The sequence below is a fragment of the Mustelus asterias genome, chromosome 13 (assembly GCF_964213995.1).
Source record: "Mustelus asterias chromosome 13, sMusAst1.hap1.1, whole genome shotgun sequence".
NCBI lineage: Eukaryota > Metazoa > Chordata > Chondrichthyes > Carcharhiniformes > Triakidae > Mustelus > Mustelus asterias.
In genome coordinates, this window is record NC_135813.1 from 12,077,589 (window position 1) to 12,102,551 (window position 24,963).

General features: G+C 45.7%; 1 protein-coding gene and 1 non-coding gene across 3 annotated transcripts in view; one reads left to right on the forward strand and one right to left on the reverse strand.

Annotated features, from left to right (window-relative positions):
- LOC144502433 (SH2 domain-containing protein 3C-like) overlaps nucleotides 1-24,963 on the reverse strand; it is a 172,335-nt gene that overhangs the window by 142,069 nt on the left and 5,303 nt on the right. The window contains exons 1-3 of one of the 2 annotated variants that reach the window (XM_078226335.1): nucleotides 21,678-21,710; nucleotides 20,143-20,247; nucleotides 9,898-9,978 (exon numbers count right to left, since the gene is read on the reverse strand). In XM_078226335.1, coding sequence (XP_078082461.1) covers nucleotides 9,898-9,978; nucleotides 20,143-20,185 — 124 coding nt within the window. In that variant the 5' untranslated portion in view covers nucleotides 20,186-20,247; nucleotides 21,678-21,710. Of the gene's footprint in view, nucleotides 1-9,897; nucleotides 9,979-20,142; nucleotides 20,248-21,677; nucleotides 21,711-24,963 lie in introns of those variants that run through there. The other variant, XM_078226334.1, reaches the window with a different exon arrangement.
- trnan-guu (transfer RNA asparagine (anticodon GUU)) lies at nucleotides 10,896-10,969 on the forward strand. The gene has a single exon. It is a non-coding gene; the product is annotated as a tRNA-Asn (tRNA).

Below are 24,963 nucleotides of genomic sequence, written 5' to 3' on the forward strand. Positions count from 1 at the left end.
GCGCACATTATGGGTGCAGTCCCGATTGCGGCCATTTTCAGGCCTTGGTAAAGGGGGAACCGGCGCGGAGACGGGCGCGGATCACGCTACTTGCCTCACGCCCGACTTTACTAAGTTTTCGTGCCTGAAAATGGGCGCAACGTGATGGTAAAATCGGGCCCAAAATCTAAGATCACGTACCAACCAACTCATGAACAGTTTCTTCCCTGATGCCATCAGACTTTTGAATGGACCTACCATATATTAAGTTGATCTTTCTCTACATCCTAGCTATGACTGTAACACTATATTCTGCATCCTCTCCTTTCCTTCTCCCCTATGTACTCTATGAATGGTATACTTTGCCTGTATAGCGCACAAGAAACGATACTTTTCACTGTTTACCAATACATGTGACAATAATAAATAAACCAAATCAAAATAAATCTTTGAAGAAAATAATCCACTGTCCTTAATTGGACGGGGAGCGTGAAGACAGCCAATCAGGAGACTGCCTTTGGAAAAAGAGCTCCACTGTTCTGGCTCCCGTGGCAGGTGCAGGCTCAGAACCTCCATCTAATGTCAGGGTCCCAAATCCCATGGGAAAATCCTGCCCACAGTCCCCGGTCACCGGATTTGTTGACACTGCTTTGATTCACATGTGAATGATGTAATGGAGCCATCCGGATGGGAATGGTTCATTGTTGCCACGTGCTCCATGAGTTGGCCTTGGCTGGGACAGTGATAGGGATGTTCCTGTGGTGCCAACCTAGAAAACGCACCAACAATTTTATTCAGTGGATTATATTCACTGATGTTTAGAAGAGTGAGAGGGGATCTCATAGAAACTTATAAAATTCTAACAGGATTAGACAGGGTAGATTCAGAAAGAATGTTCCCAATGGTGGGGGAGTCCAGAACTAGGGGTCATAGTTTGAGGATAAGGGTAAACCTTTTAGAACTGAGGTGAGGAGAAATTCCTTCACCTCGAGGGTGACGAATGTGTAGAATTCACTACCACAGAAAGTAGTTGAGGCCAAAATTTTATCTGATTTCAAGAAGAAATTAGAAATAGCTCTTGGGACTAAAGGGATCAAGGGATCTGGCAGGAAGGGGGAATCAGAATATTGAATTCAATGATCAGCCATGATCAAAATGAATGGTGGAGCAGGCCCGAAGGGCTGAATGGCCTACTCCTGCTTCTAGTTTCTATGTTTCTACATAATCCTGGTCTGCTTAAAAACAAAACGGTGACTCAGTAAGCAGCCAACTGCTCAAAAACAACTCTGAAATTGTTCTATGGCCTGTGTGAATGATTGGGAGTTAAGTTCCATTTTTATTACACTGGATTGCAAAATCTTTCCTATGTTTTTAGAGATCACTTTTCACAACGTGGCCTAGAATTGTCGGAAAAACCAACCCGAAACCGCCTGACACATGAGAAGATGTGAACACAGTGAGGGGTGATTTTGACCTGAGGCAATAGAGGAAAGTGGCCGCTATCGATTAGACAACTCGTTAAACACTGCTCCCTATTTTTGTTTCCATGGAAACAGACATCAGGAGATGAGTCTAACAAGCAGTCGAGCATCATTTTAAGCGGTTGTCTAAAGTCAAGGTGACCTGAAGATGCAGTGCAATGTGACCCTGTTGGAAGTTAAACTGCAGATGTACCCAGCCGGGTTGTTTTGCTGAGCTAGCATTGCCAGTTTGAAGCCTCGCTCACCATGAGGCACACTGCCCATGATTTTCCATCCATTAAAATGGCAACAAGTTATACAATCTTATCAAACACTGTTAGTGTGGAATGATGCTGGTTCTGGTCTATTGGCCTGCACCTTGTAGACAGTTCCCTTACCTAAAGAGTCATATTATCTTCTTTGAGATACCAAAACTGAGTGGATAAATCTGTATTCCAGATCTGCCTTTCCACTATAGACAACTCCGCACCAATCTCACGGAGTGTGTTCCAGTGATAGAGGCAATTCGCCATTGGCCAATGGCAAGATAGAAACCACAGAAACCTAGAATCCCTACAGTGCAGAAGGAGACCATTCAGCCCATCGAGTCTGCACCAACAACAATCCTACCCAGGCCCTATCCCCACTTAGTTACCCTACTAATCCCTCTAACCTATCACATCCCGAGACACTAAGGGTTAATTTAGCATGTCCAATCAACCTAACCCGCATATCTTTGGACTGTGGGAGGAAACCGGAGCACCCGGAGGAAACCCACACAAACACGGGGAGAATGTGCAAATTCCACACAGACAGTGACCCAAGCTGGGAATCGAACCCAGGTTCCTGGAGCTGTGAGGCAGCAGTGCTAACCACTGTGCCACCATGCTACCCTTCCTCTCCCGCCAATGTCAACTTTGCTTTGCGTTGTTTGCCAGTCACGCCACCAGGGAACCCACAATGGGGGTGAAGGGGGTGGGGGGAGAATGGGTCGCCATTAATGGGACCAGAAGACCCCACCGATAGGAAGGGCCAGAAAATTCAGCCAAGGATTAGGGCCTGGGACAATGTGATGCAGGTGAAGTCACTCTGGGTATAATAGGTAAAGGTAATTAAAGTGGATCTCTTCACATTTCTTGTTACAATACTAGAATGTTCCTATTCAGAAGATAAGGTGTAACATCTATTGACTGCAGGGTTCCTTGCTCTTGACAGATATCTGACAATCTTCCTTGACAGATATCTGACAATCTCAGCGGCTACCAGGAACAAAGTTCCAGCCTCAAACCAGTTGCCTCTATATACTTAATTATCTCTATAGTGAGATCAGCAAGAGATCTTCCCCAGGTACTATCCCTTCAGAGCTCTGCAGCAATTAAACTGTAAAATTCACAATTGAGTGGAGGATGTATCATGTGTATTCTTTTCCCCTTTGCAATTAAATTAGTTTTTCATTTACACTTTCAAAGTCATATTAACCCACTAAAAAATATCAAAGATAAAGGATAGAGAACTGGCCGGCATCCACTCGGTGATGAGAGGATTACTGGATGAAGTTGGATGTCAGTCAGAATGCAAAGCAAATGCAAAATGCCACTTCTGATCTCCCCAGCTCACCCTCCCAAGCCCAATTTCACCTCCCCTTTGATGACGCAGCGAGTCACACACCAGAATCTTACCACCTCGCCCGCCCTGGAATCGGGGTGGGCGAGGCTCGCAGAACGGAATTCTCCATTGGCCTCGGAGAAAGAGGCCTTTCTGCCCATCAACTCCCCTGTCTGTCGAACAATTCAATCAGTCCCAAACCCCGGCCCTGTCCCCATATCTGCAAGTTCAATTCCCTCCAGTGCCCATCCAATTTCCTTTTGAAATTATTCATTGCATCTGCTTCTGTCTCCCTCACAGGCAGCGAGTTCCACCTACACCTTTTTTGTTATTCATTCATGGAATATGGGCATTGCTGGCAAGGCCAGCATTTACTGCCCACCCGAAATGCCGCTGAGAAAGTGGTGGTGAAGCTGCCTTCTTGAATTTCTGCAGATGAAAGTAATTCTTTCCTTAGGTGGTTTTGATGGAAAATCTAGCCACGTTGCTGGGACTAAGAAGCACTTACTCAGCTTCCCTGGGAAGCTGGACAGAGTTTTAAAGCGGACAATATTTTTCCTGATCAGGAGCCAGTGCAGGAATCACCTGATTGGGCATGTGTGGAAGATATTTACAAAGGGTTCTGGGCAAACCTCAATGGAATTTTCGGAAATTCAAACCCCACGCTGTCCCTTGGCCCATGAACAGGAGTGCGGCCCGTTTTGTCCCAGACTGTCAGCTTTTAGCCAGTCTGGCCACTGTCCCAGACCAGATGACTTCACATCCGGAATTTTGACAGCAGGGACCAATGTTCATTTCTCTCCCCATCTGTAGCAATCTCGATACAACAGGGATGCAAAATACAGCTTTGTTTTAATTACTTTTCCCCAGTTCCCCCAGCCCTCTCTCCAACGACACAGAATTCCCAAATAACGCCATCACCCGAAGTTCCCATTAGTTGATGCATAAGGACTTAAGAAAACAGATTTTGGTCAAGGGATATGAGAAAGAATTTTTTTATGTAGCAAACAGTTCAAGAAACATAGAACATAGAAGCAGAGTCGGCCACTCAGCCCTTCAGGTCTGCTCCACCATTCATTTTGATCGAAGCTGATCATCAAACTCAATATCCTGATTCCTCCCTTCACCCCCATATCCCTTGATCCCTTTAGCCCCAAGAGCTATTTCAAATTTCTTCTTGAAATCACACAGCGTGGAACTCGCTGCCAAGGGGATTAATAGAAGCAGAGACGATGCAGTATATATTTGAAAAGGAAATTGGATAGGCGCTTGAAGGAAATTAACTTGGAGGGCAATGGAGATGGAGCAGAGAATGAGACTGGCAACTTGGTTCCACAGCGAATCAGCATCAACCTGATGGCCAAATGTCTTCCTTCCCCCATGGCATTGCCAGTCACAGATCTGCCAGTCTCTGATTGGCCAGCACCTCTTGGTAGGTGAGACTCCCTCCCCCCCCACCCCCCGCCCCCCAGGGTCCTTGTACCTGGGAAATGCCCACTGCTGACCTATCAAGTGCCTGAATGGAAGAAGATGCATGGGTCTTTTCTTAAAAGAGGTGACGAGGGGCTGGTGTTGACTTTTCAGTTGTTGTTGACGCCGAACCCCCACAGTCTCTACAAGATTCCACCCCCAAGGCTTATCAGCATTAATTGAGTTTTCTCCTTTGATAGAATGGTTCCAAGAGCTCAGGAACCACCATAATTCACGTAAAACATTGTCTCTGTCCTCCCATAAGAGTTGATCCCAGCCAAAAAGTGTTTTACAACTCTTTTCAAAAGGATGTTCCAGCAATACGCTTGTGAAGTTTTGGTGGCATTTTGTGCCCCTTGCTGCCTTTTTGAGTGCGTTTACAGTTTAGGGGTGTTCAGATCGAGACGTTCAGGGTAGATACAGAGAAACTATTTCCTCTGGTGGTGGAATCCAAAACAAGGGGGCAGAATATTGGAACGAGGCCACTCACGAGCAAATTCGGGAAGCATGTTTTCCAAACAAAGTAGAGTGGCACGGTGGCACAGTGGTTAGCACTGCTGCCTCACAGCGCCAGGGACCGGGTTCAATTCCAGCCTCGGATCACTGTCCTGTGTGGAGTCTGCACGTTCATCCCATGTCTGCGTGGGTTTCCTCCGGGTGCTGCAGTTTCCTCCCACAGTCCAAAGGTGTATGGGTTAGGTTGATTGGCCATGCTCACTTGTCACTTAGCATCAGGGAGATTCGTGGGGTAAATATGTGGGATTGGGCTTGGGTGGGATTGTTGTCGGTGCGGGATTGATGGGCCAAATGGCCTCCTTCTGCACTCTAGGGATTCTATGAAAGTGCTCTATGAAAGAAAGCTAGAACTCTTGCTCCAGAAGGGAGTGGATACTGGTTCAACTGAAGCTTCAAGGCTGAGATTCAAAGATTTACATGAGGTAAAGTTTTCACGGGATGTGGTAAATTGAGTTGAGGAGCCAATCAGTCCTAATCCAATTGTAAGGTGAAGCAGGATAGAGGGGTTGAATGGCCTACTCCTGTAGCTAATGCTGCTACATTCCAATAGTCATAGAATCATAGAACCCTACAGCGCAGAAGGAGGCCATTCGACCTATCGAGACTGCATCGACAACAACCCCATCCAGGCCCTATCCCTGTAACCCCACGTATTTACCCTGCTAATCCCCCTGACGCGAAGGGGCAATAGTAGAAATGTTTGTTTCCTCGATGTGCGACGGGTTATCACTGGAAAGAGGCAATGATGAGTTTTGCAATGAGAATGAAAAGAACTGAATGGAACAATTTACGCCCAATCAACTTTACATCTGAACAATTGTCCAAATAGACAATGAGCAGTTGGCCAATCAATCAGATGCCACAGAAAGACAATGCTACCCAAGATGCATTGGCTGCCAATAAAATTCAGAATGGATCAGTGAAGTATCGACATTCTGCCCTGATGCTGCAGGCCATTTTTTGTATAAGGTCATTATTATTTTTTCCTTGGCTTCTGGTCTCTTTCCAGGCTGGCCCAGGTGGCAGTGGGGAGGAATAGATCATTGAAGAGAATGCACGCAACATTCTGTAGTGAGCTGTGCAGAGCAACAGTCTTGAGAATGTATCACATGGGTTTCTGCTCAATATCCCACCAAACTGGCACTGCTCTGAGGGAAAGTACTGCTGTACAGTTAACATGGTGCAGTACGAGTTCCCCCCCACTCCGGCACCCTCCTGTCCCCTCCTGCACATCCTCCCCGCACGCCCCATTATTTCTTTACAAAGGATATAAAAGATAATGTTCACAGTACATCAACAATTTCACAACTCGGATTTCTGTGGAGACCAGTTACATCCAAGCATCCTTCAGATTCCCAATTTCAATCTCTTGGGGTTCGATATTGGTTTCAAGCAGTCACCAGAGATTGGTGAAGCTGATACAACAACACTGGGCGAGAATCGAACTCATTCAAAACCCACCCACTTACACAGAGTCAACATTTACCCTTTGTTGCCCCTCTCAAGCCCCGATTTTGACTCCAGGTGGAGTTTGGAGTGAGATGTGATGGAAACTTCCCAGCTGCTGTGGGAATTGGGCCAGACTGATTTTAAGCCGTGGCTCTTGTTAACATGCTGCTTGTCCAATGGGTATAAATCTCTCCCTCGGCATCTGGAGCATGCAGTATACATTTACGATCCAGAGCTTAATGAACCTTCCAGTGCAGTCTAGATGATTCTGCATTAGTTCTTTCACATATTAGTGCACTGTTCACGTTGGATACTCTCAATCCTTTGGGGCGGCACAGTGGTTAGCGTTGCTGCCTCACAGCGCCGGGGACCCGGCTTCGATTCCCGGCTTGGATCACTGTCTCTGTGAAGTTTGCATTCTCCACTTGTCTTCGTGGGTTTCCTCTGGATACTCCGGTTTCCTCCCACAGTCCAAAGATGCGCGGATTAGGTGGATTGGCCATGTTAAATTGCCCCTTAGTGTCAGAGGAACTAGCTAGGGTAAATGCATTGAGTTATGGGAATAGGACCTGGGTGGGATTGTGGTTGGTGCAGACTCAATGGGCCGAATGGCCTCCTACTGCACTTTAGGGATTCTATGATTCTAATGCACTGAATAAGAATGTCAACCGTTCATCTGTTATTTAAGTGACTGCATGGAACCATGAAAGTTAACGTTACATTGAATTACATTGAAATGACGCCAGAAACAGGCCACTCAGCCCAACAATCTGTGCTGGGATTTATCCTCCGCACAGGCGGTGGTTGTTATCCTGTCCCCATGTCCTTTTATTCACTTGACTGACTATGCAGCAATTCCTAATCTTAAATATTGAAACGATCCCTGCTTCACTCACTGATTCTGGCTGTGCATTCCACAGCTTCTGTGTAAAAAGGTCAGTCCTCCTCTCAGTCCTAAACCTCTCACACTTAATGTTAGATCTATGGCCCCTCGGCCCAGATGCCTCAACCACCGGTAATAATCTGTGTGTATCTCCGTCGCATGGCTTCACTGTTTGAAGCACCTCCATAAATCACCCCATAATCACCTCTGTCCAAACGAGATCAGCAAACTCTCTTTCAAATAGGTGCCTGTCTCTCAACCGAGATCTGTGGGGACCTTTTGCTGCATTAATGGTGACATATGAATGTAGGTTGTTGTTGTTATTTTGACCTATTGAGAATCCCAGTGGAATCCTTAACTGGAACAAATGAGAAGCACGTAGTTTAACCCTTTCTTTGCCAGGTGCTTTCTGTTGACTGAAGTGCAGTTAGGATTCATAGAAATCATAGAAACCCTACAGTGCAGAAGGAGGCCATTCGGCCCATCGAGTCTGCACCGACCACAATCCCACCCAGGCCCTACCCCCACATATTTACCCGCTAATCCCACTAACCTACGCATCTCAGGACTCTAAGGGGCAATTTTTAATCTGGCCAATCAACCTAACCCGCACATCTTTGGACTTATTATTGTGGAGAATTTAACGGCCTTGACTACATAACAGTACCAGCCAGGGGAGGAGGATGTGATTAACTCTAATTAAGAATCCCACCTCTCCAAACTGTGTCTAATCATTCTCTCAGTTTTCAATGTCTCTATATTCACTTCTCGCATTGCAACACTCCCTGATGATGAAGGCAGATTGATTAAACGCTGCCAGGCATTTACTGGAAAATATTAAGAAACAGCCTCAGTTGATTATCCATGTGTTATAAAACTTATTTCAATTCCTATATCCTCCCTTTTTCACTCAGCTTGTGTCAGGAGTACCAGCAAGAGTTTAAACCATGCCCTCTGCCAATAACGGGGAAACAGTGTTGTGCAGCGCTCAGGTTTGTTAAACCCATGAAATAGTACCCCAAATTTAAGGCGATATTTAGAATTTTACTTTCTTCCTTCATAGTGTTCAAGCTGATTTATCTGACTATAATTCTGAGGAGTTGGGATCTCGGTTTACACTGTAGGGGGGTGTTGCCAAATATTTCAGTGATGTCAGAGATTGTTTTTCAAGCAGCACATTTTTTCAAAAACACACCACTCCTAGAATACTGTAACCTCCGCAAATACACCCATATCTCACACTCACAACACCCTCCCGTACCCACACACACAACACTCATAAAATACTGTAACCTCCGCAAATACACCCATATCTCACACTCACAACACCCTCCCGTACCCACACACACAACGCTCATAAATACTGTAACCTCTGCAATACACCCATATTCCAAACTCACAAGACCCTCCCGTATCCCCACACACACCACTCCCAGAATACTGTAACCTCCCCTAATACACCCATATTCCAAACTCACCACACCCTCCTGTACCCACGCACACACCATTCCCAAAATACTGCAATTTCCCCAAATACACCCATATCCCACACTCACAACACCCTCCCATACCCACACACACAACACTCATAAAATACTGTAACCTCCGCAAATACACCCATATTCCAAACTCACAACACCCTCCTGTATCCCCACACATGCACACACACCACCCCTAAAATAGTGCTATCCCCCAAATACACCCATATCCTACATTCACAACAACCCCCCCACTCTAACATATACACAAACACACACCAATCTTACTCTAATGCACACCCACACGCACCCACAGACGCCACTCTAACAAAAACATAAACACACACAGAGACTCCAGTCTAACACACACACATGGACCCCACTCTAACACACACAAATCCCTCTCTAACACACACACACACAAACACATACACACATACTCAGACCCCACTCTAACACACACACACTCAGACCCCACTCTAACACACACACACTCAGACCCCACTCTAACACACACACACACACACAAACACATACACACATACTCAGACCCCACTCTAACACACACACACTCAGACCCCACTCTAACACACACACACACAGACGCACACATGGACCCCACTTTAACACATATACACATGTGGACCCCACTTTAACACACCCACATGGACCTTACTTTAACACACGCGGACCCCAGTCTTACACACACACACAGGCCCCACTCCAACACACACACACACACACACACACATGGACCCCATTGTAACACACACATGGACCCCACTCTAACACACGCACACACTCACACATATACTGCACTCTAACGTACACACATAAACATTACTCTCGCAATGCTAGGCACAGGTCTCAAAGGATCAAAAATCAGCTTGAAGATTGGAAGAATTAGCAATAGTTACACTCCATAGGCATATTTCCATTTTAAATCTTGCCCTTTAAACCATCTGACAGTGCAATGTGTCAGAGCACAAAGATATTTATCTGTACAGGACAAATTTACTTCTCTCAGCCCACAGTGAAATCAATGATTGACACTTACTTAGTTTTTTCAAACTCATGGTGGCTCCTGTTGTTAGAGGTTCCCTCTCATTTGGAAAGGCAGTGAAAGACGGTAGGTGCACTGTTAGGAAGAGAAAAATAAAGACTTTCTATGTCAGCCAGAAGCCTCCATACTTTTACAACATCTCCATTGCATTAGCAGCAGCTCCCCTTCTGCCTATTGCATAGAATCATCGCACAGTCACTTCCTGAGAGCTGTCAAACGCTCGGGCAGCCTTCGCAAGTGACAAGGTCGCTTTTTACATCTAGGAGCATCTTAAATGTCATGTTTACTGACTCTTTTCTGAACCCTCGGTTTCATCTGTTACCTAGATTCTATCTTCTGTTTTTCTTTTACTAGTAAGATGCAGTAAGGGAGCTAATAGTTTCTCTCTGACAGTTAGCCAAGACATCTGTATTCATTTCATTTCTCTGAGGAATTTCCCTTTAACCCATTGGAGACGGTACCCTGCGTTTTATAAATGTTAGCGCTTGTTGCGGTAAAGGGTAAATATTCTACGTTTTACCTTCTATATCAGCGTCAGATACTCTCGAGGGAAGAGTTGCTCTGATCAGTGTATGTTAATGATATTATAAATGTGGAGGGAATATTTCTTCCACTTTTTATTTCTCACAATATTGTTAAAGAAACATTATTTTAAATCACTTTTACAGTTTTCTTAGAAGTAGTGAATGTAAGAGGGGAATTTGCAATGTTTATAATGTTGTTAACACACAAAGACAGCAGGCAATGTTGCCTTTAAACCAGGTAAAGTATGGACATGTTACAAAATAAAACCATCCCTGCTCCATCTCTATTCCTCAGGCGGGCAAGCCCTATTGTATTTCCCAATCGTGGCCACTTGTGCCAATTTGGCATCAAGGTTGTTCCATTGGAGTAGCAATTTGTGTTTGGTTACTGGCATCTTAACACAGTGAATTTGATACTTCATATTTCATATAAATTTCTCTTTATTTCATACTCCATCTCATACCCCAGTCTCTGTGGTGCAATTGGTCAGCACGTTTGGCTGTTAACAGAAAGGTTGGTGGTTCGAGACCGCCCAGGGACAGAGCTTTTCACTTCAGGGCAGATGGTGGCACAGTGGTTAGCACTGCTGCTTCACAGCGCCAGGGACCTGGGTTCGATTCCTGGCTTGGGTCACTGTCTGTGTGGAGTTTGCATGTTCTCTCCATGTCTGTGTGGGGTTCCTCTGGGTGTTCCAGTTTCTTCCCACAGTCCAAAGATATGCGGGTGAGGTGCATTGGCTATGCTAAATTCTCCCTCAGTGTACTCGGACAGGCGCCGGAGTGTGGTGACTAGGGGATCGTCACAGTAAGTTCATTGCAGTGTTAATGTAAACCGACTTGTGACACCAATAAATAAATTTTATCTGGAGAATGTTAAATTCTTGCACTCCTGTAGCCACTGCTGTAATATAGGCAATGCCGCATCCAATTTGCACACAGCAGGATCCCACTGACAGCAATGTGATAATGACCAAATCACCTGTGTTGTTCATTGATACCGGTTTGTCTGTTAACACCAAGACTGTGGTTAAATGTGAAAGAGAGAAGAAAGGCCAGAAAATGTTCGATCACTCGCACAAAGTGAGACAACCGTGGAAACACCTGATTCAGTTCTTACTGGAACTGGTTAGGGTGACGTTGCTAACTTTGCTCGGATATATTGCTGGAGGTTTTCTCCATGTGGCCTCCCACCTCCACCCTCCCCGTCCCCAGTGCTCCAGCCAATGGTTGCCTTGCACAATCAGCCTTGCAGGCGCATCCCGATCCAATTGGAAATGAAAAAATAGTGAACAGCATGGTGTTTTGGGGTTGGGACAAAGCTTGGTGGGAGTTTGTTTTTAATTTATTCATTTACGGGATGTGAGCATCGCTGGCTGGGCCAGCATTTATTGCCCATCCCTAACTGTCCTCCATTTCAGAGGGCCTCTGAGAGTCAACCACATTGCTGTGGCTTTGGAGTCACCTGTAGGCCACACTGGGTAAGGATGGCAGATTTCCTTCCCTAAAGGACATTCGTGAATGGGTTTTGACGACAATGGTTTCATGGTCACCATCAGACTTTTAATGCTAGATTTTTATTGAATTCAAATTCAAGGCAGCATACACAGAGGTGAATGGGACTTGGGACAGTAAGGAGGGTAACAATTTCTAGAGAATATTCCTCCACCGCACCCTCACCCCTTCATTAGAGCAACAGTGACAGGGACAAGGGCAGCCCTTGTCCCTGTCACTGTTGCTCTAATGAAGGGGTGAGGGTGCGGTGGAGGAATATTCTCTAGAAATTGTTACCCTCCTTACTGTCCCAAGTCCCATTCACCTCTGTGTATGCTGACCTTCCTAGTCAAACAACATCTTGGCCGGAATTCTCCGGCCGTTCATGCCAGTGGGATTCTCTAGTCCTGCCGGCAACCCAGCCCCGCCTGCAGGTTTCCCCACCAACGTGGGGTGACGCCAATGGGAATTCCCAGAGAATCCTGCCGCGAGCAAATACTGCACCACCTCCTGCCGACGGGAAAAACGTGGCTGGGAGGCCGGAGAATCTCGCCCCTTATCTTTGCCATTTTCATTGTTGTTTTCAAATCCCAGCATGGCTTTGCTCCTCCCTAGCTCCAAGATCTCCTCCAGTCCCACAACCCTCAAAATATCTCTGCACTCCTTTATTTCCCGCCACTCACACATCCCCAATTTTAACACTTCCACTATTGGTGGCCGTACCTTCAGTTGCCAAGGCCCCAAGTTCTGGAATTCCCTCCCTGATGCGTGATAAATCACACGGGAGGCTGGATGTACCCGGGAAATAAAGGCTTTTATTGTCAACAATAACGGAGCTACTATATACAATATACAATCCCAGACTAAAGGGTCACCAGGCAGAGCAGAGACCTTTATACCTCTCCCGGAAGGCGGAGCCAACTGGGGTGTACCATAGGACTATATTAACAGGTAGAACAGCCCAACCCTAACCCCAACAGTAACATATCTACAGACTCATAGTGCTGGCCAAACCATGGCTCAGCACTCCTGGTGGTAACCAACAATGGCTCACCACACTCCCTACACCTCTTCTCCTTTCTGCATCACATTTCTCCTTTATGACACCTTAAAACTGACCTCTTTGACTGAGTTTTTGGTAATCTGATCTAATAACTTCTTATGTGGCTTGGTGTCACGCTTTGTTTTGTAATGAAGCACCTTGGGATACTTGTCAAGCTGGGGGACTGATCTAGACGGCCACAGCTTTGTATGTTAGTGCCCCAGTGTCATGCACTATAGTGTTCCATATAGATTCCAGCATGATTCGATAGCAGTTCTCATACAGTAGGACATTGTGTTTGCTACACAGTAGAGCACCAGCTACATAGAATAATCAGCTAAAGAAAAGACATGAGGAAACAGCCTGTAAATGAGAAGTGAGATCCTTACGATAGGTGGAAAAAAATGGGGGAGAAGGAACTTGGAGGAGAGAAGTTATTCAAGCCCTGACTCTCGCCACTCACATTAACTGCCAGGAAACAATGGATCCAGAAATTATTGTTTTCAAATGCGATTCTCTTCAGAGTTCCAAAGGGCCCTGGCAGTTTTGCATCTTTTTGCTGATGTCCAAATGTGCCTTTCTTGAGGCTGTTTGTATTTTGAAATGCAACAGTACTACATGTCTGATCTGACTGCCGTCCATGTGACTCTGTCATGAGGCAAGCTCACTGCAGGCTGCCACCTTAGATCTATTTAACATAACCTCTCATTGAGACAGACACTGACGAAAACTGCTGTCCTCCTATGTTAAACATGCTCTGAAAATTGTATATCGCCCTAAATCTAACCAATGAACAAAGAAAGCAGATGGCAGAGGGCTTGAAAGCTTTAAATGAATGTTTTGGAACCTGAGTGAACATTACATATGAATGCTATGTTTTCAACATTAGAGTTCATGGTGAAAACAAGACCATTGAATAATACGTGGCAGTAATGCAGCTTGCAGAATCATGTGAATTAGGACAGCTAAAAGATTACCTGATTAAAGACCCAGAACAAAAAATAATTTGGACCAGTATTCTTATTTATCCATTTCACTGGTGTTCCATTTTAAAGTATATAAGATCAGTATTCTTATTTACCTGTTTTACTATTTTTTACTTTCCGGGGATAAATTGGTCTTCAGTGTGAGAGACACTTCAATTAAAAACAAGACTATTGAAAGATGATAAACTGATGCTAAAGAAAGCGATAGATATGTGTCAAAATGCAGACGTTATGAAGTGTCGGATAGAGCACACATGTGGCAGAGCAGAACAAAAGATACATTAGTTTTATTTATTAGTCACAAGTAGGCTTACATTAACACTGCAATGAGGTTACTGTGAAAATCCCCTAGTTGCCACAGTCTGGCGCCTGTTCGGATACACTGAGGGAGAATTTATCATGACCAATTCACCAAACCTGCATATCTTTGGACTGTGGGAGGAAACCGGAGCACCCGGAGGAAACCCACGCAGACACGGGGAGAATGTACAAACTCCACATAGACAGTGACCCGAGGCTGGGAATCGAACCAGAGACAGTCTAGAAGTATTCTCAGACAAAGGGTGGGATGCAGGTACTGAGTAGCATAGCACGCAAAGGAAAAGAATGATTTCCCAGCAAAAAAAAAGTGTTTTAACTGCAAGAAGCAGAATCATTTTGCACACAAGTGCACAAAATCAAAATACGCCTCTACAGGTGGCCACTGGAGAGGTATCAGCACAGGAGTCTGATGCTGAACTACACACGAGACTACAGAATGGTTTCATCAAATCTATAGGTGATGAATGCTTTGTGACTGTTACAATGAGGACTGCAGAGGGAGAGTGTCAAGCAAACAGGAAATGTCAGATAGACACTGGTGTGTCATCCAACATCATGACTTTCATAGACCTTTGCAAAGTGGATCAATATGGCGATTCGAAAATGAAACCCTCAAAACTGAGGTTGAGGCTCTATTGTGGCACAATACTCATATCCAGAGGCGAAATTAGTTTGAAAGCTCAATGCAATGGTAAGAAAGATAATCTAGAGTTCCAAATCATAGATGGGACGCAATAGCCACTCATCTCAGCTGGAGAAAGTCTACTGGTAAATATGCCAACAGAGAAAGAACAACAAACAATCACAGAGAGAGAGCAACAGAAAAAAAACAGACAGCAGGAAACAAAAGACTCCAGAGAGACAGAAACACTCTCCGGACAAGAAATATCATTCAGATGAACTGTCAATGTCAATCCACACTTGTACCGCGGAGATATCTGCATGATTTAAAGATGTGTGCAATACATGTGCAGGGACTGACTACTATAAACAGTAGTTGTTGCATGGGAACGGTGGTGTATAGTGGGTAACCTGGGTAACTCACAGTCACACAGGATTGTGCATGCAAATGTGTCTTTTGGCCGCTAGAAAAAAGGGGCTGTTCATATCTTTTGTTTGATGTGGAGATGCCGGCGTTGAACTGGGGTGGACACAGTAAGAAGTCTCACAACATCAGGTTAAAGTCCAACAGGTTTATTTTGTATCACAAGCTTTCAGAGCGCTGCTCCTTCACCAGGTGAGTGGTTACTCACCTGATGAAGAAGCAACCCTCCGAAAGCTTGTGATACAAAATAAACCTGTTGGGCTTTAACCTGGTGTTGTGAGACTTCTTACTATATTTTGTTTAATAGACAAAGGGGGATGTTCAGGTTTTGCAACTGTATTAAATGTCAGATCTGGCTTGCCATAGTCATTTCTTTCTGCCATGAGACAAGCTCACTGTAGGCTGCCATCTTAGGTCAGTTCAATAAAGCTTCTCACTGACAGACACTGAAGAAGATGTCTATCGTTACACATGAAACAGGAGCCAGGGTGTCTCAGAGTTTCAGCTGACGCTGATATATCAAATTTCCATCAAGTCTCCATTGGGGGCCTGAGCTTGATCCAAAGAATTCCCCACCCCTAGCTCTGCCCCAAGTCCGCCATTTGCCTTGTGAGATGTTGAGTGTTGTCCCTCTCCCCTGCCACTGGCCCTCCTGCCCACCCCACTCTTACAAGCCTGGAGAAACATGGAAATACTCCCTCACTGAGGGCAACTTTGGAGTTTTGTGGCCAAACCGCTCACTACTTCTGTCCAGTCAGCTTAATCGCATGGGGTTGAAAGTGTTTCCTTTCCCGTGAACAACTGTCTCTCCGAGAACCCAGCCTTTACCCACATTATGTGAAAGCAGAAGGAAGCAGTGTTGCCACACCCAGGATATTTGCATGGCCTGAGCCATCAGTAGTTGGGCTCTGACAGGGAGAGTGATGTTTAAACATCACCGGGAAGGGAGGTTGTATAATTGCTCAACGTGTCTGCATTTCAGATCCTCAAAGATTGATTCCAGAATCAATCCCACACATTGTCCTGAAGAATTGGTCCTGCTCCAGTGACACTCCAAGAGCTTCTGTTGCCAACAATGACTCCCCTCCAAACTTACAAGCCTTTGAGATTTCTGCACTCCTTCAATTCTAGAAACATAGAAGCAGGAGTAGGCCATTCGGCCCTTCGAGCCTGTTCTGCCATTCACCATGATCGTGGGTAATCATCAAATTCAAGATCCTGATCCCACCTTCCCCCCCAATGTACCTTCCAGCTTTGTTCATCCCTAATTTTCAGTTTTTCATTACTGGTGACCTTACCTTCATCTGCCTAGGCCCTAAGATCTGGAACTCTCTCCCTATACCTCGCTGCTTCCCTCTCCAAACTCGTTGAGCTAGGTTTGGTCACCTGTTTTCCTGGCTAAGTATGTCAAATTTAGTTTGATAATCACTCCTATGAAGCACATTGGGACATTTTACTTTGGGAAAAGTGCTTACAACATAACACCAGTAACGACACTTCCAAAGTACTTCAGTGGCTGTAAAGCACTTTGGGACATCCTAAGGTCATGGAAGGCACTATATAAATGAAAACCTTTCGTATAATGCAAGTTGTTGTTGTTGATAATAACCCATGCAGGGTTATGGATCTTAGGTTTTGTGGCCACGGGGGTGGGGTACAGTGGCACAGTGGTTAGCACTGCAGCCTCACAGCTCCAGGGACCCGAGTTCGATTCCAGCCTTGGGTGACTGTGTGGAGTTTGCACATTCTCCCCATGTCTGCGTGGGTTTCCTCTGGGTGCTCCAGTTTCCTCCCACTGTACAAAGATGTGTAGGTTAGGTGGATTGACCATGCTAAATTGCCCCTTAGTGTCCCAAGAAGTGTAGGATAGATGGATTAGCCATGGTAAATTTGTGGGCTTACAGGGATAGGGCGGGGAAGAGGACTGGGTAAGGTACTCTATCAGATAGTTGGTGCATACTCGATGGGCCAAATAGCCTCTTCTGAACTGTGGGGATGCTATGATTCTATGAACATGGTACTATTGTGTCTGCCCTTGTCTCGTTGGCTGTATTGGTACAATCTCTCTGTCAGTCAGTCTCAAATATATATATCTATCAGGCTACCCAAGCAATATTGGATAAACACATTGTTGATGTTTTGCATTGAGGAATCATGAGAAAGTGATTGTTTTACCATATCCTAAAGGCCGCGGTTTGAACGAACAATCATCCATGTCGTATTTCCCGAGGTGACGAATATCCACAAGATATTCGAATATATAGTGTATTGTCGATTCAGCGAGGGCCCTAAGCACACGCAGTTTCTCCTGGGATTACGGGATAATAATCAAGAGTCAGACCCATGGCTAATTTCCACTCCGCCTACACTACCCGACCTCTATCTTTTCAATTACTGTCATCAGAAGCTGAGACTGACTCATGCATTACCAATTGGGAATGAAGCCATGACCCTCCTGAACTGACTGCCTCAGTACCACCCCGAGTGGTGCGTACTAAACTCCCACCCCATGAGGGTGGAACTCTCTCAGTTTCTCTTTTTAAAGAGCGCTATCTCATGCTCTGCTCTTTGTGAGCAAATGTTGATGCTCCTTTAAAAGTTTTTGTATTTCATTACAGCACCCGACAAGCATGAGGAAGGACAGAGCCCTGAAGCTGGAATTAATTAATAACATGTGTGCAACTGAGTAAATAAAGAGAAGCAGCTTCCAGTGGCAGATGGGGCAGTAACCAGAGGATAAAGATTTAAAGCAATTGGCGTAGGAATCAGAGGCAACATGAGGAAAGACTTTTCACGCAGGGTGTTTGTGTGATCTGGATCTCACTTGCTTGAAGGGCAGTGGAAGCAGAGTGAGTCTTGATATTCAAAGGCAAATTGGATAAATAGTTGCAGGAACACAAATGACAAAGCCTTGGAGAAAGGGCAGAGAGAATTAATTTGATAACAGTCCCAAAGAGCCAGCAGAGGCACAATGGGTCGAATGGCCTCCTTCCGTGCTGTGTTAATTTGTGCTTCTGTGAAGCGACCCAGGAACGAAGGAGGAGGAAATAGCAGGGAACCTTGTCCAGTTTGAAATTCCTCCCCCCTTGTCTAGTGAAATTCCTCCCCCCTTGTCCAGTTTGAAATTCCTCCCCCGTTGTTCTCAGTCTGGGATGCAGTAGTGAGCTTTTGTCCCATGTGGAAAAAAACAATCTTTATTCGGGTGGCTCGGAGTCTTGAATCCTCGCTCACTGCTCCCTGGCCAATGACAGCCAGCAAATTCCTCACTAGATGTTGTCATTGATGAGTTTTATGGGTTTCCTCTGTGCTTTGGTGTAGGTCAGATGAACTGCTATCCGCCACCACCTTTGTGCGGGGCTGAACTCTGTAACAGCCCAGTTAAGCAAACAAGCAAAAGTGAACAGCCTGAAATAAATATATCACCTGGTTGACAACCTTAGAATGTCCTGGGCCAGCACAGTGGTTAGCACTGCTGCCTCACAGCGCCAAAGATATGGGTTCGATTCCCAGCTTGGGTCACAGTCTGTGCGGAGTCTGCACCTTCTCCCCGTGTCTGTGTGGGTTTTCTCCGGGTGCTCGGGTTTCCTCCCACAGTTGGAAAGACATGCTGGTTAGGGTGCATTGGCCATGCTAAATTCTCCCTCAGTGTACCCGAACAGGTGCCGGAGTGAGGCGACTAGGGGATTTTCACAGTACCTTCATTGCAATGTTATTGTAAGCCTACTTGTGACATTGATAAATAAATTTTAAAGCCTTAAAACAAAAGCTAATGTTTTTGAGGGGTGTGACACTGTTTTAGGGTCCTCACCCTGCCATTGAGTTGCCCCAACAGGGGTTGGCACAGGATGTGGCCTAGCAAATAATCATCACCAAATATGTCGGTTAAAAAAAGTGAAGATTGGACTGGAGCCATAACTAAGTTTCACCTCATGTGATTGACTCTCGGGCTCCCTAGGTTAGTATAAGATTGCAATACCAGGTGGTCCATTTCCTCTATTTCAATGCCGAATGTGTACCAGTGTGTGTTTAGGGGAGGCGATGGCCTAGTGGCATTATCGCTAGACTATTAATCCAGAAACTCAGCTAATGTTCTGCGGACCCGGGTTCAAATCCCGCCACGGCAGGTAGTGAAATTTGAATTCAATAAAAAAAATCTGGAATTAAGAATCTAATGATGACCATGAAACCATTGTCGATTGTCGGAAAATCCCATCTGGTTCACTAATATCCTTTGGGGAAGGAAATCTGCTGTCCTTACCTGGCCTACATGTGACTCCAGGACCACAGCAATGTGGTTTATTCTCAACTGCCCTCTGAACAAGGACAACTAGGGATGGGTAATAAATGCTGGCCAGTCAGCGACGCCCATGTCCCACGGATGAATTAATAAAATTCTGCTCACGCAAATGACACACGATACTTAAAGTCTTGAATGATCCAGTCTCCAGATTATTCTTAACTCCTCCATCCAAAGCTCAGAGATGTTTACAGTGATAAATTTAGAAAAAAAAAACGACTCCCTGAACTCTCTTTTTGGAAGTGTGTGTGTGGGAACCTAATGTATTGTTAGTCATGTCTGGTGCTGTTCAGATTTCATTTCATTATAGCTGCTGTCTGATGTCACTAGAGATGGAGAACACATTAAGAAAATCTGTGATTTACATCCCACCAGTGGCTTCAATTTACTGAGCTCGGAATGGGATTTAAATCTCATACCGCAACAGATTTGGTACATTATATATTAACCTAGACCGTGAATACTTCTGATCCCCATTACCAGGATCCTATTTTGTTGGGAAACATGTTAAGGGCTGGTTGGTGATTGCTTACCTCGGTATTTCTCACATTTGGAGTAAATGTGGATGCTGGACATGGCTGAGGGATGTTGTCCGTTTCTTAGATATCAGAACTCAATAACTTGGCAATAAAAGTAGCCTGCAAAGGGAACAGAGTGAACAGGTTTCCATTAGCTTCTCACAAAAGAAGGAAAGTTTTCAATATTATGATTAACACACGAACTGCACAATTTTCTCACAGTAAATAGCGCCAATATAGCTCGAGAATACGGTGCCATGAACTCCATCAATGGAATGACAATATGCCATGCATTGACTCTGATCCACTCAAGCTCCATATCATGAGTTTTGCTTCATCTGAATTCTGTCCAATGAAGTGAATTAAGATAGCCAACCCTCCTGAGAGTCTCCCATATCCCAGGAGAACTTCACCCTTTAAGTTTCTCGCCACAGTAGTCCCCCTACTCACTCCCCTGTTTAGTTCTGAAATCATAGAATCACAGAATCATAGAACCCTACAGTGCAGAAGGAGGCCATTCGGCCCATCAAGCCTGCACTGACAACAATCCCACCCAGGCCCTATCCCCGTAACCTCACGTATTTACCCTAGCTAGTCCCCCTGACACTAAGGGGCAATTTAGCATGGCTAATCCACCTAACCCGCACACCTTTGGAGTGTGGGAGGAAACCTGAGCACCCGGAGGAAACCCACGCAGGCACGAATGGTGTCAAGTTTTTTTGAATCTTGTTGGAGCTGCACTCATCCAGGGATTTGGGCAGCATTCCATCACACTCCTGACTAGCACCTTGTAGATGGTGGACAGGCTTTGGTGAGTCAGGAGGTGAACTACTCACTGCAGGGTTCCTAGCCTCTGACCTGCTTTGGTAGCCATTGTATTATGTGGATGGTTCAGTTAATTTTTGAGGTGGAGATGCCGGCGTTGGACTGGGATGGACACAGTAAGAACTCTCACAACACCAGGTTAAAGTCCAACAGGTTTATTTGGAATCATGAGCTTTCGGAGCGCTGCTCCTTCATCAGGTGAGTCAGTGGTTTGTCAGTGGTAACTTCCAGGATGAAAGCAAATTACTGCGGATGCTGGAATCTGAAACCAAAAGAGAAAATGCTGGAAAATCTCAGCAGGTCTGGCAGCATTTTCTCCCTCTTTGCTTCCCCTTTTCTAAATTTTACCTCAGTCCCATCCATTCCCCCTCCCCCCCAACATCTTCATCTGTCACAGTTTACCCTCTCATTTTAGCTTCTCTGCCGTTTGGCCATTCACACCCTTTATTCTCTCTGTGGACAGCCATTAGCAACCTTTTCCCCTGGTTTCTGTGGCTATGACTCATCTTTCATTCCCTCACCCTGCAGTATAAATATCTCCCACTTTCTATGACTTTTAGCTTTGACAAAGGGTCATCTGGAAGCAAAACGTCAGCTCTTTTCTCTCCTTACAGATGCTGCCAGACCTGCTGAGATTTTCCAGCGTTTTCTCTTTTGGTAATTTCCAGAATGTTGATGGTGCAAAATACTACAGAGATACTCAAATGCAGCGATAAGGTAAATACCTTAATAAGGTAAATAAAAAAGGTAAATTGTGATGAAGTGATGTGTAATCAGATGGCATGGGATCAGAATTCCATTGTGATCAAAATTCCAGGATATCTTCAACTGGAGTTGAGAACTCCAGCATGAATAGGAAGAGATTGAAGAGTGGGAGTGTGGAGTTGTCATCATGGTATTTCTCACTGGGAGGGGGCAGGAGGAGTTACACGCTGCTTGCTTTCAGAATCCCATGTTAATAAAAGCAGCAAGTTCATTCCAATTCCAAGCTCCTGCTTTTAGGAATAGCTGCTTTACTGAATGTTTTTTGAATTGAGGTTATGGAGCTCGGTGCCATCAGTGACACAAAGTTGAACAGACAGCTGCTGCGAATGAAAGTATAAATAAAAAGTTAAAATTGTTCACTGAATGTGGGAAATGTGAGGACTCACCATTTACACAACACTGAGGTCAGCTTTCTACCCACACAGTTTATACACTTTTCAGAGTAACTGAATGTAAATCGATCCATGTTCATTCTCGGCATAAGTCTATGAAATAACATTCACACATTAACCCTGCCCACTGAAGGACATGGGCGCAGGCAACAGACCGATCACAAACTGAAATGTAATTTACTCCACATGGCCTCAGCAACCTTCAATATTGTCCCAACTGCTCTGCGGCCCAAATACAGTTCAAATCAGAGCAAAACCAGGAATATTGAATCAACCGCCTGTTCTACACAGCACCTGATATTCATTTTATCACAAACAGCACAGCAACACAACAAACAGACCATGCCTGATTCAGAAGCCATGACCACTTCCATCTGTGGTCGATGCAGACTCGATGGGCCAAATGGCCTCCTTCCGCACTGTAGAGATTCTATGATCTAGAAGGACAAGGGCAGCAGATACCTGGGAACATGCAAGTTCCTCTCCAAGCCACTCACCGTCCTGACTTGGAAATATATCGCCGTTCCTTCGCAGTCGCTGGGTCAAAATCCTGGAATTCCCTCCTTAATAGCATTGTACATCAACCCACAGCACATGGACTGCAGTGTTTCAAGAAGGCAGCTCACCACCACCTTCGCAAGGGCAACTAGGGATGGGCAATAAATGCTAGCCAACCAGTGATGCCCATGTCCCACGAATGAATAAAAAAAATTCACCATGGCTAATCCATCTAGCCAAGACATCTTGGGACACTAATGGACAATTTAGCATGGCCAATCCACCTAACCTGCCCATCCTTGGGAGGAAACCCACCCAGACACGAGAAGAACGTGCAGACTCCACACAGACAGTCACCTGAGGCCGGAATCGAACCAGGGTCCCTGGCGCTATGAGGCAGCAGTGCTAACCACTGTGCTGCTACTTTACTACGTTAAGTGGACTAAGGGTCAAAATATTGAATGTGAAGCCTTCCAACACCTGACGATGGCCAGATTGGCTAAAAACCAGACTATCTGGTACAAAACCTGATGTCTGGCCACCTGAGCTATTTAGGGGAGCTTTAAAGGCAACCTTGAACACACATGTCCAACAGTCCAAGAAGTTAAGTTTAAGTTTAGTTATTAGTCACAAGTAGGCTTACATTAACACTGCAATGAAGTTACGATGAAAATCCCCTAGTCGCCACACTCCGGCGCCTGTTCGGGTAACACTGAGGGAGAATTCAGCATGGCCAACGCACCTAATCAGCACGTCTTCCGGACTGTGGGAGGAAACCAGAGCACCCGGAGGAAACCCACGCAGACACGGGGAGAAGGTGCAGACTCCGCATAGTCACCTAAACTGGGAATCGAACAGTCACCCCTCTCCCTGTCTAAGGGTTCACTACAGGGGAACAAGATGACAGGCCTCTGGCAGACAGTATGATCACAATCCACATTCTCAGAATTAATTAGCAGGACCACAAATGGACACTTCAGATTAGTAATGGACTGGCATGACAACCCTCATGAGCTAACTGAAGGTCTTCAGGGAATCAGAGGGCAAATTGAACAGGCCTGAGAACTCAATTCTGGTCCCTAAGGGGACATGTTCCCATTGCTTTCTTTTCTCGCCACAGGAACAACAACCCCTGACTTAAATATACAAAAGAAGCCACCCAGAAAGCCAGCTGTGATGACAGAGTTCAGTTAAAATATTACAGAGCTCTGTCACAAAGCAGGAAAATATCTGGAATGCGCATTCATTAAAAACAAAATCCTACAGTAGAGCATGGGGAGAGGTCTGTGTATATTTATATAGCACCGTCCACATTCAGGATACCTCAAAGCAGTATTAGAGACAATTAAACGTTTTTGAAGTGAGGTCACTGTTGTAAGGGAAAGAAAGGTGGCAGCCAATTTGCACAAAGAAAGATCCCACAAACACCATAGTGAGCTGATCCTTTATATTTGCAATAGTTCAGCACAATCAAAGCGCTCATAGAGTAGAAATGTTATTTGGAAATGCAATGGCCGCGATCTTACAACCTCGTCACGCCCAACTTTCTGTGAGGCGAGGCGAAGTGGTAAGATTGGTCGGGAGGCAAAAAATCAGGTTGTTGCCCTGTTTTCTGATCTTACCGGCCTGGTTTTGCCGGCAAAATCAGCTTCCCCAGAAGACCACTAAGCTGATTTAAATATTAATAACTTTGCATGTCATTAACGAGGCCAGACACTATTGTCCGGGCTTACTCATCTGTACCACCTCGCCAGCCAAGGTTCCCCCAGACCAGAATCACATATGGTCCCCATCAATGGGGACCAGGCGTGATGGCTTCACCGGGGGATCGGAGGCCATTGGAGTCCCCTGGGTGGTCAGGGGCAGGGTCACCCAGCCTGGCACCCTGGCACTGCCCACCGAGCACCACAACTGTGCCAGGCAGTGCCAAGAGGGTGGAGCTACAGTGGGGTAGGACCCAGAGTGGGATGGAGCCAGAGGGTGGAGCCATGACATGGGGGGAGGGGGGAGACAAGCGGGGAACTCTGCCGGGGCGGGAGAGAAGGGGAACTCTGCTGGGAGGCCGCTCAACAAGTGAGAACTCTGCTGGGGGGAGAGACAATCTGAAATCGGGAAGGAAAGGAGGGAATTCTGCATGGAGGGAGCGATTTGCAATCGAGGGAGGGAGGGAGGAAACTCTGTGGGGAGGGGACAAATCCATGGGGGTTCCCGATGGGGGGTCCCCGATGCCCGTGGGGCGTGGGGGTGCGGCAGGAGATCTCCTGGTACATTGGGAGATCGGGGCGCCTGTGCAATCGTGTCCCTAGAGCTCAGCAGCCGGCTTCACTGGCAAGCTAAGGCTCTACGCCCCCTGCCT